At 40.7% G+C, this 19,013-nt stretch overlaps 1 protein-coding gene across 1 annotated transcript; it reads right to left on the bottom strand.

The window, feature by feature from the left end:
* Positions 1-97: 97 nt before the first annotated feature.
* lrrc45 (leucine rich repeat containing 45) lies at positions 98-18,901 on the bottom strand. The gene is made up of 18 exons (XM_088439671.1): positions 18,800-18,901; positions 17,932-18,199; positions 16,293-16,354; positions 16,149-16,219; positions 15,841-16,019; positions 14,387-14,515; positions 13,758-13,870; positions 12,561-12,619; positions 12,216-12,293; positions 11,870-12,005; positions 11,056-11,133; positions 10,854-10,965; positions 10,692-10,762; positions 8,066-8,158; positions 7,547-7,639; positions 6,725-6,898; positions 2,337-2,484; positions 98-580 (listed from the first exon to the last, which is right to left on the bottom strand). Exons 2-18 carry the CDS (start codon positions 18,149-18,151, stop codon positions 381-383), a joined length of 2,016 nt encoding a protein of 671 aa, XP_088295797.1. The 5' UTR covers positions 18,152-18,199; positions 18,800-18,901; the 3' UTR covers positions 98-380.
* Between the last annotated feature and the right edge of the window lie 112 nt (positions 18,902-19,013).

Genomic DNA, 19,013 nt, shown 5'->3' with positions numbered 1-19,013 from the left:
ACAGAAAAAAGTGACCTCATGCCACAACGAACACACTGAATGTTGCCCATTAAAGAGTAGAACAGACCACCCTATCAATTCAATAATTCAAACATAATTCGTTTTTGAAAACAACAATCAGTTTATTGGTTTAGAATTTACGAAACCGTACACAAGATATCTCATCTTCTCATATGACTTTTAGAGAGCTATAAAGGCCTTCCGTTTTCATGAAAAAGAATGAAAATCTCTGTGGGTCGGAATAAAGACAAAGATGTTCGTATGTTGTGAAGTACCTGCATTTTAGTGTTGAAAGCATTTAATTTTCCAGAAAAAAACAAAAACAAAAAACAACAACAACATTTAGTAAAGGCTCAGAATTGAGGTTTGAGGTCATCGAGTCATTTGTTGGATGTGCTGTACTGCGACAAAGGGGAGCCTTGAACATAGGCGAGGATGGCATTTTGTAGATATGTCACTCTCTGGGCTTCATCGTCTCTCATCCGCTTGATCTCTGCCTCTTTAAGTCGGAGCTTCTCCAGCAGAGAAGACATCTCGCTGTCTTTGTCGAGCAGCGCCTCGCGGTGGTTACTATTCAGTACTGCATGACAGCATGGTATATGATTAACAACAGCACAAATTGGATTGTCAATAAACTTAAAGTGAACCCACGGAGATCACAAATTGATGTCTTGATGGGTAAAGTGAACAATATTGAAAAGAAATAATAAATATCTGGAGTTCCAATTTTTGTGTCTCATTCTGTATTTGCCAAAACAGTTCACCCAAATCCATCCAGGTTAAGTGTTAAATGACGTTACAATTTTGGGAACGGATGAGGCGTCAATTGATTGGGGCATTCCTTGCTTCACAGAGACATGCCAGAACGTAGTGGTCAATGCAAAAAATGTGTACTCTGATGGAGATGGATATTTATTTGAGCCAGAAAGGGAATCTGATTGGGAATCAGGCAATGAAAATGGAAAGGCTGAGTTGTCAGACGAAGAAAATTCCCTGTTGCACTGGAGAGGTGGCAGGGCCAAGATGGAGGCTGCTGCTTTGATCAGATCCCAAAGACTGATATGGAGTGCTTTCGTTGCAATGGACACCCACTTGCAGTAGATAAAAATCCAAGAAAATGGAGTAAATTACGTAACTTTAAAGGCTGATTTAACCTCATATATTAGTCACAAACATCAGATGCTTGATCAACAAATTGGTATGTGCCTTGCTCCTGATCAGCTGTCTAAGCACGACATTTTTCGACAGCATAGGACCGTTCTTTGTTAAAATGCAATACAGACATGGAATATTCTCCACTTTAACGCAGTTCCAGCCAGACTTGTATGAAGAGTTAAATTGATCACCGATCGCCCGAGCGCCCCCCCCTTTTTTTTTTAACTCAGGCCCTTATTTTGGTGCTAAACATGCTAGCTTAGTTATCTTATATGGCAAGTGGTGTCTTTTCTCATCACCCCTCTCAGTTTTGCTAGTCATTATGGTTTAATTAATAACATTCTTACCTGCAAATAGCAATGCCTACCCTCTTATTACTATCGATCCTTTAGGGCTATCACTTTATCTCCCACGGTCACACGCACACACCCACACCAACATGGATACATACAAACTGGATTCAATTCAGCAGCATAACTATTGTTATGTCCTCTTTGTAAATCCGCTCTGTCACACACGCACCGCACAGATATATATTTATATATATATATATATATATATATATATATATATATATATATATATATATATATATATATATATATATATATATATATATATAAATAAACAATTCAATTAATCAGCATGCATTTTTGTTTTTTTTCTTTACTCTGTGACTGCTTGTAATTATCTTTGAAGCAATAAGACAATGACTTTCATCAAGTGTCCTATACCCATGCTATGCTTTCCGTGATTAATTTACGTTTTGAAATAATAGGTTTAGGCAGACCAAAGTAGTGCTTGTCTTTGTTTTCTTCTCATTATTGGAGCACCCATACGCTTTGCGCATTTATAGCGTTCACATACTGGAATCTTGTGCGAGTCGGTGCTGCCTGCGACAGCTATTGGCACCCAGACTTGCCTATCAATGACTCACTGTTCATAATAGCTTTCAGGACCAAAGATGGCTGCCACAATGGCATCTCTTACACTGGCTTTATTAGATAGAGCGAGCTCTCTGTAAGACTTACAGAGAGCTTGCTCTAATAAAGCCACTGTAACCAAAATACAATTGGTTGCCAATTTTCCAGGTGAATCTTATATATTATTTATTCGGAGCTCTGCAGGTACACTTCAAATGTATACTGTAACAGAAAAATAATATATATTGTAAGCAGCACCTTTAATCTCTCTCTCAAGGGCATTGATCTTCTCTTTCAGTCCTCCTTGTGCAATCCTCTCAGCCTCCAAGTGACCGATCTGCTCCTGCAGCTCTAACCTCACTCGACTCACCTCAGCCATCTTTTCCTGGTCCTTCCCGGACAGTTCCTGCAAATACACACAATGTTTAAGCCATAGGTGTCCAGTCCTCGAGGGCCGGTATCCTGCATGTTTTCCTATTTCCTCTCCCTAACACACCTGATTCAAATGATAAGCTTATTCGCAAGCTCTGCAGGAGCTTCCTAATGATCCTGGTCATTTAAATCAGGTGTGTTGGAGAGAGAAGGTTCAAAAACATGCAGGCTAGCGGCCCTCGAGGACTGGAGTTCGAAACCTGTGGTTTAAGCTTTTCTTTATTCTTCTAGGTGATTTGGTTGTTGCCATGCATGGCTTCCAATATTATATTTTTTATTTTGCCTTTGGTTATATTCTTGAAAAATAGTTTTTAGTATAAGTTTTTTTTTCATATTCTCATGTTCTCTGCACACACAATTTTGCACATTGTGAGCAAACCCCAAGAATTTGGAGGATGAAGACAATATATTTTATACCACTACAATGGATTTTAAACATGACACATAAATAAAACATTAATCAAACACTTCTGAGCCTTTCTGCTGTGGTTCTGTCCTAATTGGCTGATTATTTTTCTATCCACATCAATCTTTTGTCTTTTTTTTACTGGCATGTCTTTTTCACATTATATGTGCTCCTTTGATCATTAGAATTAGTTTCTTTGTTCATTTAGTTTGAATCTCTTTGGGCTCTAATGTTTGACTATGCTGGTTCTATATCGCCCCTCCAGACCGCCAAAGCGGTGCTAAAAGCACGGAATAAGCCTTCGCGCAAGCGCAAGACGAGAATGCATACCAACAAAAACGTCATGTATATGACACCGGGGACATATAAAAGGCATCGTCACCCGGCAGTCTGTCCCTCAGAACCTTCTCGCGCGTTGGTTTGCATGCCATACGAGTACCGCGTTTTTGCGGTTTCCTTATTATTTCCTTTCGTCGCTTGTAGCCCGTTGACTGTGTCAGTCGGGGCTGCGGTTTACTGTCCGCCTTCCGGTGGCTGCGACAATAGTGTTGGTTTTATCCTTATCTGGTTGGAGCAACGTTTGCTGGAACTTGCTGCGCGGGGTGAGTTGCGTTGTTTTGTGAGTTTTCGGTGTTCTTTTGGTGAATTTCGAAGCCGTTTCATTATTGTTGATACTTAGAGCGCTAACACTTGGTGGCGGATGACTTTCATGGTGTTCACGACCTGACGTGTGCGTGCTCGCCATAAAGTCGTGCTTTGTCTTTGCCTGTCTGTGAAGTTTGTGTGCCTAGTTACCCGCCTGCAACTGCATCAGTTAACCGTCTTTACCCCTTTTCAGCCTGAGCCGTGTCGCTTGCGTTTTGCACGCGAACTTGGCTAGTGGCTATTGCCCGGCTCCCGCTGTACCGGCTGCGTTACGCACCCGTTGTGGTTTTTGCGCTCTCCTACGCTCTCCTACGCTCTCCTACGCTCTCGGCCCAGTGTCTCCGGCTCGCAGCGGTTGCGTTCAGCGCCAGCTTTTGCCTTGTCGTAATTTCTCGGTCTTATGGAGGGCCCTGTGCTGTGCTCCAGTTGTGGCTGTCGAGTTGTGCTGGCGGACTCACGGGATGGACGCTGTTTGCGTTGCCATGACGCGGCGCACGCTGACACAGAGGTGAGTGTGGCCTGGGATGAGGTGACCGGTCCGTTGGAGTCCAACGAGACTAAGTCCGTGGCTCCTCCTATCGCGCTGGCAGTCTCCTTGCCGCCCGTTCGTAGACGTGGCGTGAAACGCCGCTCTGCCAATGTAGCTCCACCTGCTCCCTCTAAGCGTGATCACGCTACAGGTCAGCAATGGGCCTCTGGATTAGAGGAGGAGGTTGCATATTTGCGTTCTCAATTGGAAGGGATGTCGGCACTGTTGCAGGAGCGCCTCCAGCCGAGTGCCCTAGCTTCCGGTGAGCCGTCTTCTTTCCAAGGCGCTGTTGCACCGGACTTTTCCAAGGATGTTGATGCCATTTCTATCTCTGCTTCAGACTCATGCTTCCGTGGGTCTGAGTTCGATTCTAGGGACTCTACTGTTGGTTCCCCTCCTTCTGATAGAGGTTCGTCTCTCACTGTATTGGGTGGTGCAGACTCGCTTGTGTCCCTTTTGTGCGCTGCCTTGCGGGAGCTACAGGTGGACATTCCTTGTCCCCAGTATCCCCGAACTAATCCCTTTTTCCGACGTGGCCGCCCTTCTGTTGCCTTCGTTGTTCCGCAATGTGGCCATTATTTAGAACTTTTGCTGTCCTGTTGGGCCGATACGAGTGCATTCGCCTGCCTTACTTCTGAGGGTCGGACGCTGGCAGCCTTGCAGGATGCTGCTAACGCTGGGTTAGATCGCATGCCTGCTGTGGAGGAGGATGTCGCTTCCTTGCTCTTGTCACCAGATGAGCTCGCTCGTAGAACGCGGCGTTGTCCTAACGTACAATGTCGCATGGTGGATGACCTGATTACAAGGGCCTATAATGCATGTGCGCGCTCGGCTCGCATTGGCAACTCTGTTTCGCACCTGTTGTTCGCTGCCATGTCTGTGGCGCGGAAGGGTGATACTGAGTCGGTTGTGTCGTTTGGCGAGGCATGTCTACATGCATTTGCCCTTATGACAAGAGACCACGGGCGAGCGATGTCCTACTTGGTGCGTTCGCGCCGCCTTTTGTGGTTGTCTCAGTCCTCGTTGACTGAGTCCTCCAAGCGTACTCTGAGGGACTTTCCTGTTGTCCCTGGGACGTTTTTCGGTTCTGGTGCGGTGGAGACACTAGAACGATCATTAAGGGTCCGTGAAGCCCGTGTGCAGCTCTCGGATCGTGATAGAGCTTCAGCCATTTCTGGGCCTCTTCGTTTTCCCGCCTCTGGTCCTCATTTCCGTGTTCCGTCTCGTAGCCGTAGACGTTATCACGCATGCTTACGGGGAATTGGAACTCCCCTTGCCTCCGGGAATCCGCGCCCATTCTACTAGGAGTGTCGCAACTTCTTGGGCTGTGCTTAAAGGGGTTCCCTTGGAGGATGTTTGTGCTGCTGCTTCCTGGTCATCACCTGGCACTTTTGCCAGATTCTACTGTATGGATATTACAGTCCCCCACTCTCTGTCTGTGGTCCTGGGATCCTCAGGGGCGTCTATGTGAGGTTGAGGTGAGTACCATGGTCTCCTCGTGACTTCGCTGTTATTCGTCATTCCGTGCTTTTAGCACCGCCTCTGGCGGTCTGGAGGGGCGATATAGAATGACAGTTACGTATGTAACAGCGGTTCTATGAGCCCCGGAGGACCGCCAGAGTTACTTGTCACTCGGACTCCCTGTCTCTGCGTTGTTCGCGCAAGTAGGTTCTGAGGGACAGACTGCCGGGTGACGATGCCTTTTATATGTCCCCGGTGTCATATACATGACGTTTTTGTTGGTATGCATTCTCGTCTTGCGCTTGCGCGAAGGCTTATTCCGTGCTTTTAGCACCGCCTCTGGCGGTCCTCCGGGGCTCATAGAACCGCTGTTACATACGTAACTGTCGTTTTGAAAAGTGTTTTTCCCCTCAAACCAAATACTGCTTGCATACAATCATGTGCAGAAAAAAATCAAGAGTACAGTCTACCCCTATCCAGGAAATCTGTCAGTCAAATCAAGAGGCACCAATGAGAAGTAGATTTCAACCTCTGAGCCGGACTGGGTTACAACTCCCGTCCTCATTGGCTGATTGTTGTGCCGGGAGCCAATCATGTGTCTTGTAGGATTGCTCATGTCTTCTAGGAGTGCCCCTTAAGCTGACTGAAATATTGCTTGGGCAGTCAGTTGAGAACAGTACTACTTTTTTTTTCCATTGCGGAGGAATTTCTCTGAGTTAATCACACCCGAGCGGCTGAAAGAGACCGGCAAGGAAGAAGGAAAGCTTTGGGATCCTTTAACCTTTTGTAATAATCTGGACTTTCAAGAGTAAACTATGCTTTTTTTAAACATATTTGGTCAGCTACCTGCTTCACTCTAGTTAGACTTCCGAGCGCCTACTTATTGCCGAGACATGAAAACGAGAAGGGACAACAGTACAGTTACTGTACTAGGTTTAATAATTTAAGATTTAAGTAAACATGTGTAATGCAATAATATTTGGCTTAAATATGTGAAGTATAACTACTTTCACATTTAAAAAAATCAGGTACCCACATGCAATGCATGAAAATTCACATTTTTTCATTTAACGCGGAGGACTTTGGTCCTCATTAACCGTGAAAAACGAGGGATTACTGTTGTCGTACTGCTGTGTATGTATTGTATGTATAACAGGATACTGGTATTCATACCTGCTGAAGCTCCTCTATTCTGCGACGCAAACAGTCTGTTTCAATAATCTGTTGACTGTTCTTGGCCTGCTGCTCAGAGATGATCTGTTTCTGTTGGGAAAAGTGCAGCTGGACTTCCTGCAAGGAGGAGCGCACCGAGCGAAGCTTCTCCTCCAATGAAGACACACGTTCCTGCTGCTCAAAAAGAGAAAGAAAAAAAAAAGAATATATAGGGGAATCAGAAAATGGTCTTTGATAATGTGGGGATTGTTCGAATTTGAACGATTCTTGTTCCGATTCTTCCATCTGAGCAATTCTCGATTGTGATTCTTCAAAAAAAGGAAAGAAGTAACAAAAAGAGGGAGCTAACGAGTATTTGGACAAACCATATGAACTTCTCTATTCTTTTATTTCATAAACCTTTTATCGTTTGTGAACTTCACTATGAGTTACATTACTTTATTAACACTTTACTAGCTTTCGCATAAGCATTAGCTTCTAGTTTCGTCACTACGTAGCACATGTAAAATCCTGAGCTTCACAATGGCGGGGCGTCACCATTACCTGACATTCGGCTTTGGTCTGTGTGGTATTATGAACAGTGAGTCTTGCATTTCTGTTTACATTTTTGCACACAGCACGTCTATATTCGACGTGCCATCATGTCCTCATCACGACTTTTCCTCTGTGATGTCACCCAGTGTCCAAAATGTGACATTACAGACTCATTTTGTTATGTTCAATTCTTCACACATCACAGCTTGCAAGGAAGTTGTGCAACCACAGATTTTGCTTGGGGCATTTTCCCCAAAATGCGGGTGGGGGAATAGGTGTTAAACCAACCTCTTCATGGCGAGCTTGAACACGAACTTTACTCAGTTCCTCCTCTGCTTGGGTTCTCTCTGCCACACATGCTGCTTTTGCTTTACTCAAGTCCTAAAAGAGAAAAGAAGCAAGACACTGTTACATACCATTGGTATGTCATCATCAACAATGTTATGTTTTTGATGAAAAGATATATTGTATCTTGAGACGTAACCAGCAAAAATCTTATTTTACAGTAAAATATAAAATATTGCAACAGTTCCTACCTGAATGAACATTAGTAAATGGGACAAACATATGTTAATTACTTCCATCAGGTGGCATCAATCTCTGTAATTATAACTGCAATTATAGCTGAAATTTGAAAAGTAATGTTTTACTATTGTCGATTTTTATACTGCTTAACAATAATATGTGTGGAGATATTATTTGTAACATTTTACAAAAGTCCCATTACCATCTACACATGCTATAATGATCAATAAATATTAAACTTGTAAATAGCAACAAAATTAATGGTGAATTTAAAGGTCCAACCTCTTCTAATTGAATTCGTTGTCCTTCCAATTTAAAGATGCGTTCTTGTAGGGCTTTCTCGCTTTCCTCTAGATGCCGGTTAACATGTTCAACCTGTACACAAACAGTTTCTATACACTTGAAAAAATGTACATAACTATTGTATATAATTTTATCTCAAATTTAAAAAATACAGTTTAACTATATTACATCACATGGTAACTGTATGTTACTAATGTGTCATCCTTTCACGGTGTGAGACAAGATATAGTCGCAATATTACAAGAGACCTCATTTTTGGGTTCTCTGAAGTAGATGGCAGTGGAGCTATGATAGATGCAAGAGTATAAATTTGGTCTAACGCGGGGGTTTTACGTATATATGACTTTGGAAAATAATGTACGGTAATTGCAATTTTTTTCCCCCCTTGATAATGTGATTATCGTTTCTCATGTATATGAAATGATAAACAATTCATTATTTTCAGAGCCTTGTTTATATTACAGAACTGTACTCCATAAGAGACATATGTACACTTTAATGTCCTGTATTTCTTGCTCAGCTGTAAGCACAGGTGGTCGCACCTGCTTGGCATTTCTGCCTGACGCAGCTCCGACGGTGTCATCGTGCAGGCTGCAGGGTCGTCAGCTGGGGGGCACACCCTTCACTGATGTTTCACTCCATTATCACTCCAGAACCTCTCTAGGTGGTGGAGCAGCTTTAGGGACGTCTCCCTGCCGCCCCTTCAGTCTGTTGAGGGATCTGTAGTCACCCCACTCTCTGACTCCAGTGTTATTGTTGTGTGGAATGAGTCCCACGGGACTATGCAAGGCAGGGACGTCCATCTCCCCAACTCAGTCATGAGCCTGACCGCATACCAGAATGTCTCCCGCAAGAGCCCTCCTTCCCCAACACACTGTTCTCCTTCTGAGCCAGAAGCTCCGTTCCTACGCCTCCTCTTCAAGGTCATGAGGAGCTCGCTTCCTGTTAGACCCTGTGACACCCAGAGATTTAAGCAGTCTCTGTGTGGAGGTCCCTGTGAAGCCCCTGCATCTGACCTCCACTGGGAAGGTGAATGGTCTCCAACCATCTTGAGAGCACGTTGCTGCCAGCTTTGCGTACTTGTCCTTCTTCCGCTCATACGCGGTCTCCATGTGTTCCTCCCATGGGACTGTCAGCTCTACCATGACGACAACTTTGGCAGGTGCTGACCAGAGCACGATCTCTGGGCGTAAGTATGTTACCATCACCTCTGTGGAGGATTTCAGTTGGCAGCTGATGTCGGCTGTCAACTGCCACTCTCCTCCTAGTGACAGGAGCGATCGCTCTGTCCCAGTGCTGCACCGTGCTGTCGTCCCTGGCCTTGTACATTGGATCCACTTTAGGGATGTGGGTGGGCTTGCCGTCTAGTTTACCTGCTGTCTGTGTGGCTACCTGTACCTTCCCTGTAACAGTGCAGTCTTGCATCCGGAGAAGATGTGCACATGATTTGCGTAGTGTTCGTTGGGCTGGTTTATTCAGTTGTAAACCATTTTCTTTCACTCAGAAGGGTTTCCTGATAATAATTTTGATATGTATTTTCATATATTTTGTATTGTTTGGGAGAAAGCACTGTAATAGAAACTACAGTGGGCTCCCGGTTTAAGAGATTAATCCGTTCCACGGTTGGGTTCGTAACACGAATTCGCCATAGGGCGGGCAATCCAAACCTACGTTAATTAGCTAATGCGTGTAAAACCCCAGGTAAAATCATCAAAATTGTACATACATATTGAAAATTTATACCAAAATAGTATAGTAACCCCCTACTTATGTACAATATACATACACACAAATAAATAACATCATAAATAAAAATAAAGGATTTATTTACCTTTAAGTGAAGTGACGAGCTTGTTATGGCCGTATTCACTAGTGAGGGTAGCCTAGTTTAGGCTTGGCTAGCTTAGCCTTCTTTGTATTTCTTGATAATCTCCATCTTCGTTTCCATATAAATCATCTTCTTACTTCTTTAACATCACTCGCAATTTTGGGACCGATGGCTAACAAATTAAAGTTTGAACTAAGCACTAAAATGCACAATAAATACCATATTAAAAGCACTCACAAACAAGTTCAAATATTTAGGCAGCCATGTTCGTGACTCTGTCCGCCAAACCAATAGCAGAACAGCATCCTCGAGAACCCTGTGACGCCGACCAATAGTAGACCAGCATTGTAGTGACGTGAGCAGTGGCGCGTGTAGTGATGTATGAGCGCGTTGCCCCTAGTACACACGCACTCACACTGACCGTCATGTTCGGGGTGGCGTAAGGCGAAAAAAACGGTGTAAAGAAGGGACAAAAAAAACTTCACGGTCCACGTCGTAAGTTGAAAAAAAATGTAAGGCATGGATGTCGTAAACCAGGGGCCCACTGTATTTAAATTTTCCCTTAAATTGTAGTCAATAATTTGGGTTTACAAAGTCTTTAGCAATTGCATTGGGTAAAGTTGATCAGTTCTGTCTTTGTGCATGTGGTGGACACGCTTCTTACTTATGACTTGAATGAATGAGTCGATCACTGAACAGTTTTCCGTAATCGTATCAGATTGTCAGGCAAGGATGTATCTCTGTTTGTCAGGCAAGGATGTGTGTTTTAGGAAGTACCTCTCTTTGTCGTAGATGATCCATGTCCTCCAGGGCTTGCTTGAACCTTCTCTTCTCAATTTCTAGGCGATCTGTGAAACAAGATTGAATGCACATTTCCAAGGCTGTGTACTGGATATGTAACTATGAAAGTGGTGATGTGCATTGTTCACAGTCAGTTACCTTCTGCCTGTGCTAATTTGAGCTTCAGATCAGCTGTGCTGTTAGTCAATTCCTGCTTTAGCTCAAAAAGCTGCAGCTGCTGGGACTTGCACTTGCGTTCCATTTCCTCCACCTAACACAAACACCAACAAATAACCAGAACAATACAGTGAAATCATTTAAATGGATGTGTGTCTGTTAAGATTGAATTGCTATACTATACCTTATTTTTTAGTTGGACATTGGTGTCTGTCAAGTTTTGAATCTCTCTGAGAAGCTTTCCTTCCCTGCAAGCACTGTCCTACAGAGCAGAACATATCAAAACGTTCAAACAAATAAACAGTATTAATACCACAGTATCATTAATTTGCTTTAATGACGGGTAGATTTTAGAACTAATATTGTGTGGAATGTAGCAATTCATTGTAGCAGAATGTTCAGATACTGTAGTGGGTAGATATTGTGGGCTATGCATTTTTACTTTCGATCTCTAGGATTGTGAAAAAATTCTGAAAAATCAGGACAAAAAAATTATCCACCAATCATTTAGTACCAATTCTTTGCTTGTTACAGGATTGTTTTTTTGAAGGGTTCTGCCATTAGGGCTGCACTGTGGCAGACTGGTTAGCACGTACGCTTAACAGTTCACAGTTCAGAGTTTCTGGATTCAATTCCAGCTTGCCCCAGCCTTCCTGTGTGAAGTTTGCATGTACTCCCAAGTTCTTGCATGGGTACCGGGCACTCCAGTATCTTCCCACAATCCAACAAACATACATGGGAGGGGTAAAATTGTCCTTAGGTGTGATTGGGTGCGTGAATGGTTGTTTGACTCTGTGTGCCCTGCGAGTGGCTAGCAACCAGTCCAAGATGCCCCACATATATTGCCCGTAGGCGGCTGGGATAGGCTCCAGCAAGCCAGCAACCATTTTCAGGATAAGTGGCTAAATTGACGTATGAATGCGTTCTGCTATTCGCTACACATTATTGCGATTTGTGACTGTATTATGATAACTTCTTTGTCCTGCATGTCTCGCTACCTCGTGTAATTTTTTCTTCTCTCTGCTCTGTGCCTCCATGACTTGCTCCTTTTCAACCTTCAGTCTTGCTATCAGCTCAGCCAGGCTGTGATTCTTCTGCTCAGAGAGTGCAAGCGCAGCCTCTGTCATCTGCACTCTGCACACATCGAATCATTCAGAATTTGTTTCAGGTGATGCAATTTAATATACTGCAAGATGGTCGATCCAGAGTTACGGGTTCCTGAAAACACTAATACTGTAGAATTTGTTATTCCCCATACCAACATGTCCCAGATTTAGGATGGAGATTCATAAACCCATATTTAAACCCATTGTATAGCGAATTTGGAATGAAAGAAATGATTACTTGGCAGTAAGAGAATTCACTGCTGATTTCCTCTCATTTAAGGCTTCCTGGAGTTGACTGATCTGTATGGAACTGGACCTAACAAGTATAGCAAAACAGGAATAGATTATGTTGTGGCCATAATCCCTAATTGTTTTTAAATATTATTTATCAAATTTATATAAAAATCATAGTAAAAAACAGTTATACTGTTCACAGAGAGTAAAGCAAGTAATGAAAATAATGTAGCATATGTAGGTTCGATTGAATATACCATATATACTGCATGCATTGACAGGGTTTCCAAAGTTATGATAAAGACCACTATTAAGTAATCTTATACCGAATTACAGTATGTATTCTCACCGGTTTGAATGTCCCATCTCTTCTCTCTGCCTGTCAATGGTCACCATCAAGTTTTGGAACTGGAAAAGTTGGAGGAGCAATCCAATGAAAAAAGATGAAAATAAACTCAAAAACAAACAGAAAAAAACAGCATATAAGGAAAGTATAATTCTCTAAAGCAATAAATATTTTTTGTTTTGTTTTTTTAAAAAGGAGCAATTTCATTCAAGAAGGCAAATGGGGTATTTTTGTGAAAAAATGTTATCAAATCAACAAAGGTAATTGAAAGCAAAAAAAATTAAAGCACATGACAAAAAAACATAACTGCAAATTAAAAATTTCAAATAAATAGCAAACAAGATACATGAATCCACAAATAAATGCAAAAATACACGACAAAGGACAAAAAACACAGCTTATGAAAAAAATCACAAAAAACAAACACATCATGAAAGACGAAAACAGCGCAAATTAAAGATCACCAAAACAAATGCAAAATAAGACAGAAAACAAAACAGTAGATTATCTTTGTTAATATGAAATATAGTAGCTAATGAATGAAATGACATGGGAACAATTAGGCTTACAAAATGTGAATGCAAACAAGTAGGCTTTCAAGAGCTCATTGTTGCATTGCATTTGTGTCTCATGGTGACAAAAGAGCATGGAATTGCACATGCTGTGTATACTGTATACTCATTTTTCTCAATGTGCCATGGAATGGATGGCTAACCTTTTGTGATATTTTGAATGAATTGTGTTGAATCTGACAGTAGCAGAGAGGTTTACATACTAATTTGTGTCTGATTGCTGATTTTTTTTAACATTATTCGCAATATATTTACAATGGTTTTGAATGGACAAATGTTGTCTGGTTGCTTCTGATGCCTCATGAGAGGATGGAAGGGGTGTTAACATATTGCTTATTTTCATAGGGCGTTTTGGATGTTGTTATGTATTGATGTCTCCAAAACAAACGGATAAAATTGAAAACATACGCTGGGGATGGATGGATGGATGGATGGATGGATGGATGGATGGATGGATGGATGGATGGATGGATGGATGGATGGATGGACGGATGATGGCCATCCGGGGCTCATAAAAGCACCATTACATATGTAACTGTCTTTAGTTGTTTCAATAAGTACTGTAATTATGACGTTTATAACATCAACAAAGACTGTTATAATATCATTAGTTTGGTGCCTCAGCTACCTGACGTCCCTTCTCCTGCTTCAGGTTCTGAATCTCCTTGCTGAGGATCCGAGTTCTGTTGTGGCTTTCTCTCAGGGTGGATTGTCGATCGGTGTTGCGTCCAACAGTTTGCTCTGAACAGATTAGTCAGTACAGGTATAAACTAAGAGTCAATAAGATGACCATTTCTTGGGCTCTTAGACACACACACAAAAAAGATTCAAAGTCAGTGTTGAAAAAAAAAATCATGAAAAGACAGAGTGTGGCACATTTTGGAAACATCACAGGGCAATTTTTAGGTGCATAAAAAGGCATGTTAACACATTTGGCCAAGGTTAGGTCAATCAGATTTTGGTGTGTGTGTGGCCTATATTGCCAAGAAGATTAACCATCTAAAGTCGCTCATGACTAATGAAGCCAAACCAAACAATAAAGCTTAATATCACATGAAGTGATAAATTTCCCAGTTTCATGTGACGTGTTTCATATTTATCACAATCATTATACTATCTACTGGTTACTGAATATAACATTTTATCTTGATGTATTTTTTTGATGATACGTTTCAGCATGCATGTTAAAGAAAATGTACAAACACACAAACATTCACCAGGGTGCAAAAATAGAGAAGAATAAAGAACAATAATTACCGAGTGCTTTGAGTGTGTCACTGGGTATGTTGTTTCCTACCAGCTCCAATTGCTCGATACTGTGGTTGTTTTGCAGAGCCTCCAGAAGGCATCTTCCTCCCAGGAGACCAATGTTGTTCCACCTCAGATCTGTTAATGGCCATACCCCAAAAAATAATTAAGTGCGCAAATCAAATTTCCAGATCAGTTACATCAATATTTTAGGGGACATATTTAAAGCTGGCATTTTATTGTTTGTTTCCAGACACAGGGTGTTTGGAGTGCTTCACCACCCAACAATTGTGAAAGCAACAACCCATTGTGACTGCTCTAGCAAAAGGATCCGCATGTCAGTGGATAAAATCTTGTGTAAATGGCAAATTTAGATCGTGTGGACAAAAGTATGGATTTTGAGATTCCTCCTAAAATAACCTTTTTAAGTTCTCTGTTGTCCATCTCTAACCCTAAGCCCATTTCAGGCAGGTGCCAGAGACTTTTTGTAAATAAGAATGTCAATTTCCTATATTATGCCCTTTTAAAGTTAACATAATTTGATTTAATACAGTATGGTGTAAAAGTCTTATTGTACCACTGTATTATATTTGCTGTTTTCAATAAAATACAACACAAATAAAGAAAGGGGCCACCAAGGGCCTACAAAAATAAATCCGTAAAAATAAAAAGAAGTGAGTCAGAACATTTGCACTTGTTTGGATATGGTACTTGCTGACAGTAAGCAAGCATTTAAAGGGATATTTTACATATTTAGCTATTTTAGCAGTAAGAATATTAGATTTGTCTACAATTGATTTTATAACGAAAATAAATTTCTAGTGTAATTAATACATTTAAAAAAAGCATTTTGCTACTTGCTCACAATTGAAAATGGCAACACATACTCATGGCTCAACTAAAAGCCAATCAAAAATTGCAGAAACTGAACAGCGCATGTTACATCAAGGACTTGCGCTGCAGCTGCATGTCCAAACATGATGGCATCAGTTGTTGTTTTGGCAAATTAGCACCTTAAAACAAAGTTAAAATTGCAGTAAAAGAGTAGCAAAGTAAAAATTCTAGGGTAACTATGGCACCACCCCCTGGATTTGTGATGACCTATTTACGTGTCCTGCAAAATTTTCATGAGGTCTCGATATACTACCAGTATATTCGGACAAAACCAAAGATTACGTTAAAACTTGGACACAAAACAAAAGCTAATATATAATATAAAGATATACTACACAATGAGATAATTAATCTTGAAAACCTTTTTTTTTTCATTAGAGGCACGAGAATTTCACAGAACATCACCATTTTCCAGTAGTTTCGGTCAAATCTGCAATGAATTGTGGGTAATATGTGGCTAAGTGTCTGGAAATTTGGTACAAGAAGCAAAAAAGAATATTTCAGACTTTGTTCCACATTTCGGTGTATCACTGATTTTTTTTTTAAAATAATATTTGAATGTGATTCACCAAGTACTTTCAGGCTGTTGTTGCATTTAAGTGTCTGAGCAAGTGCTGACATTCCATGATGGTTGATCTGATTGTTACGCAGGTCAAGATGTGTCAGCACGCTGTTGGAGCTCAAACCTTCACAAAACATAGCGAAGGCTTCATCCCACGTGCCCAGTGCATTCCAGTCTAGCACTAACCTGTATACAAAATGTTGAGTGGACCACATTATCAAATCGATCAGTCAATATTTACAAAATTATATTTGCATTTAAAATAGTAATACTACGAAAACATATCATGACAAAAAAAATAGCCATAAATCTCACCGAGTAAGAGTACTGTTACAAGCCAACAATTTTCCCAGTGTCTCTGCCACTGACGATTTCAGGATATTGCCCTGTTAATAATATATCACATGGAAAAAATTAACACAAAATACAGTCAATATAGGAAATTTTGTCAAGAGTTACCTTAAGATCCAACACTTTAAGGGTTGTATTGTAAAAAAGGCCTGTCAGGAAAACTTTGGCACCTATGAAGTCAACACACAAGGCCAATTCAAACATGGTTAAATACTTCTACATCAGTGATGCAAAGAAACAAAGCTACAATAAGATTTTAGCAATAATACCAGAGGTGGACATCTTACTTTCTTTTTTTTTGCCGGTCTGTCATTTGCACAGTCTTGTCAGTAAGTGGACCTTCTTAGGTTGTCAATCCTTCATTTCTGTAAGTTTACCCAAATTGTAATCATAGAGCCGTCAGTCCGTCAGTCAGTTATTAGCGAAGCTTCCTTCATCACTTCTGGCACTTTGGTCATCACTTGCATCACAAAATGAATGCCTTCAACCTCTGGAGTTATTCATTCTAAAATCATTTTCAGAAACGGTTGCATAAAACAAAATACACATTTGAACGTGTTATCTGTGTTAATTTACACGACAAAGCCTTTTGTGGTGAATTTTAAAACTTCTGTCTTGCATTTCCTAGCTAAGAGCCAATCAGAATGAGAATTTGTAATGTGCCCTTTGGTTTTTTGAATGTCATCACATCTCAGGCATCCTAGCATGCTTTGCTCAACTATGTACAAGCGATTTATTCATTCAAATCATTTTTGAAAAGCAAATAACACAATCATCTTTTGCATCTTAATTCTCAACAGAAGAGAAAAATAAAAATAATTAGAGTTAAGATGATTGTTCTAAACCTTTTAGATCCAATTTCACATTAATGTCCGAATCTATTCTTTTGTTTCTTTCTTACACCAGATGCAAAAGAAACATGAGTGATGTTAAGAATTCTTTTGTTTTAAGTCATATCTGATGAACTGTATATCTAACATGTACTGTATTTGTGAATCCGGGGTAGGATAGTTATAAAGTCTTTGAACTTCCACCAACTCCTTTTGAGTATCAACTGTATGTTTGTGATGTATTTTTTGTTGTTGTGCGAATATAATGCTCAAAAAAAAAAGTTTGGTTTTTTTTTAGGCCTGTATTATTGACCACCTTCAGTTTTGCTCATTGCAATATATTCACACTTTCATTGACACTTTCTCTCAGAATAGTACCTGCCACATAGTAGTGCGCTAGCACTCAGCTGGTTGTTCCTGGGTACATGTATGCATGCTCGTTGTCTATTTATTTATTCTAGGCTCCCAAATATATGTCAGTTTGAACATTTCTCAGAAATCTGGAAGATTTAACTGGGTGAGCTGACAAACCGTTACCAACGACAACAGGTGACAGGTGATGACAATTACGATGATAAATTAAAGCGACGGGCGAAATCTACTGTTCCAACTGTCTTAGTCTGTTGTTTTTGAAATAATTTTATCATCTGGCGGTAAAATGTTGGTCAGTCAGTGACAGACCTATAGACAATTTGTCGGTACTGACAAACTGCCCATCTCTAGATAATATTTGCACTTTCCTCCAAAACTATTCGAACATTCGAACTGCGGCTTTTTTGTAGATTTGGGGCTCTTTCCTTAGCAAGTAATTTACAGTACAGTTTATATATTTTTGTAAAGACATAAATTTTGAAAGTTTTTGCAAGCATAGTCTTGTGTATACAGTCATCATGCTACATTGGTCATGGGACACTCACCTTCATCACCAAGCATGCAGTCACTGAGTGACACCTCCGAAAAGAAAGTGTCTTTTTGAAAAGCACGGGCAAGGACTGTGCAAGTATCTGCGGACAGACTTAGCCCACTTAAATCCAGATGGGAAGACCTGCATTCCTGCAGTTTGGCCATGACACACTCTTGCGGCTCAACACCTCTTTCCTTACATAAGTGTAAGTATGTCTGCATGAAATCCTCCATTCTGCCGTCCTTTTTCCCACAGCACTTACTTATGCATCACCACCAAAACTATCAAAATATGAAAACATCACAGTTAGAGTATTTTCAACAAAGAGTCCCTCTCAATAATAAGATTAGTAATTTGGTAAATCTTGTTAATGGTAATTTACAATCTCCATAGCATAATTTCATTTTAAAACACCATTGATGAATGTTTCCTGGACTGGGCTTCTATTTATGAAAACATTTTAGTTTATCAGTGTTCTACATGTATGAGAGCTGTTGAGGTGTTCAAAAATTTTCTGTAATATGGCAGCACGCGGATTAACAGTTACTAGTTACTTATCAATCTATAGGAAGGGCACAGATGAAAAAAAGATACGCTGTTTGTAGCAATTTAATCATTCTTAAAGTAAGTAATAATTGATCGTTTCCCACGGCACCAGCCATAACCAGTACAAGTTCTAACGAATCTAGGTAATCATACTGTTCAACAGAATGGCGCCAGGTGAAAGGTTAAATCGACAAACTATCTTTGTTTTAGTTATTTACGTGCACGATGTTGACACTCATTCGGAAACAGTAAGAGTCAAACTTTTTGCAATTTTTACAATGCGTGCACACATTATACATATAGAAACAAATACAGTATATAAAATAACCACAGACCTTAGGATCTTGTGCACCACATTACCCTGTGACCACATAACACAATTGACAGGCATAAACGAAACCGAGTGAGTAACCAGGAAGTATTTTGGTGCGTGAAGCAACATGGTCAATGTAGTCTATTTTATCAGATCAGTAATCTGCATCCCCTTGCCGTGTGTCTTGGGTAAAAAAAAAAAGCGCAAACACTCTAAGAAAATGGGTTTGAAATAGT

This window comes from Hippichthys cyanospilos, chromosome 17 (assembly GCF_059441005.1).
Source record: "Hippichthys cyanospilos isolate Australia breed blue-spotted pipefish chromosome 17, RoL_Hcya_1.0, whole genome shotgun sequence".
In the NCBI taxonomy this organism is placed as follows: Eukaryota; Metazoa; Chordata; class Actinopteri; order Syngnathiformes; family Syngnathidae; genus Hippichthys; species Hippichthys cyanospilos.
This window is presented reverse-complemented; position numbering and strand designations above follow the sequence as displayed.

What these genes read in the sequence shown, in the direction of transcription:
- lrrc45 (XM_088439671.1), bottom strand. Translation starts at nt 18,151, where the DNA reads ATGGAGGATTTCATGCAGACATACTTACACTTATGTAAGGAAAGAGGT. An exon ending in GAATAGAGGAGCTTCAGCAG is followed by an intron (nt 2,485 to 6,724) that starts GTATGAATACCA and finishes GTGTATTTGCAG; the next exon opens with GAACTGTCCGGGAAGGACCA. An exon ending in CCTTGAGAGAGAGATTAAAG is followed by an intron (nt 581 to 2,336) that starts GTGCTGCTTACA and finishes GCTGTCATGCAG; the next exon opens with TACTGAATAGTAACCACCGC.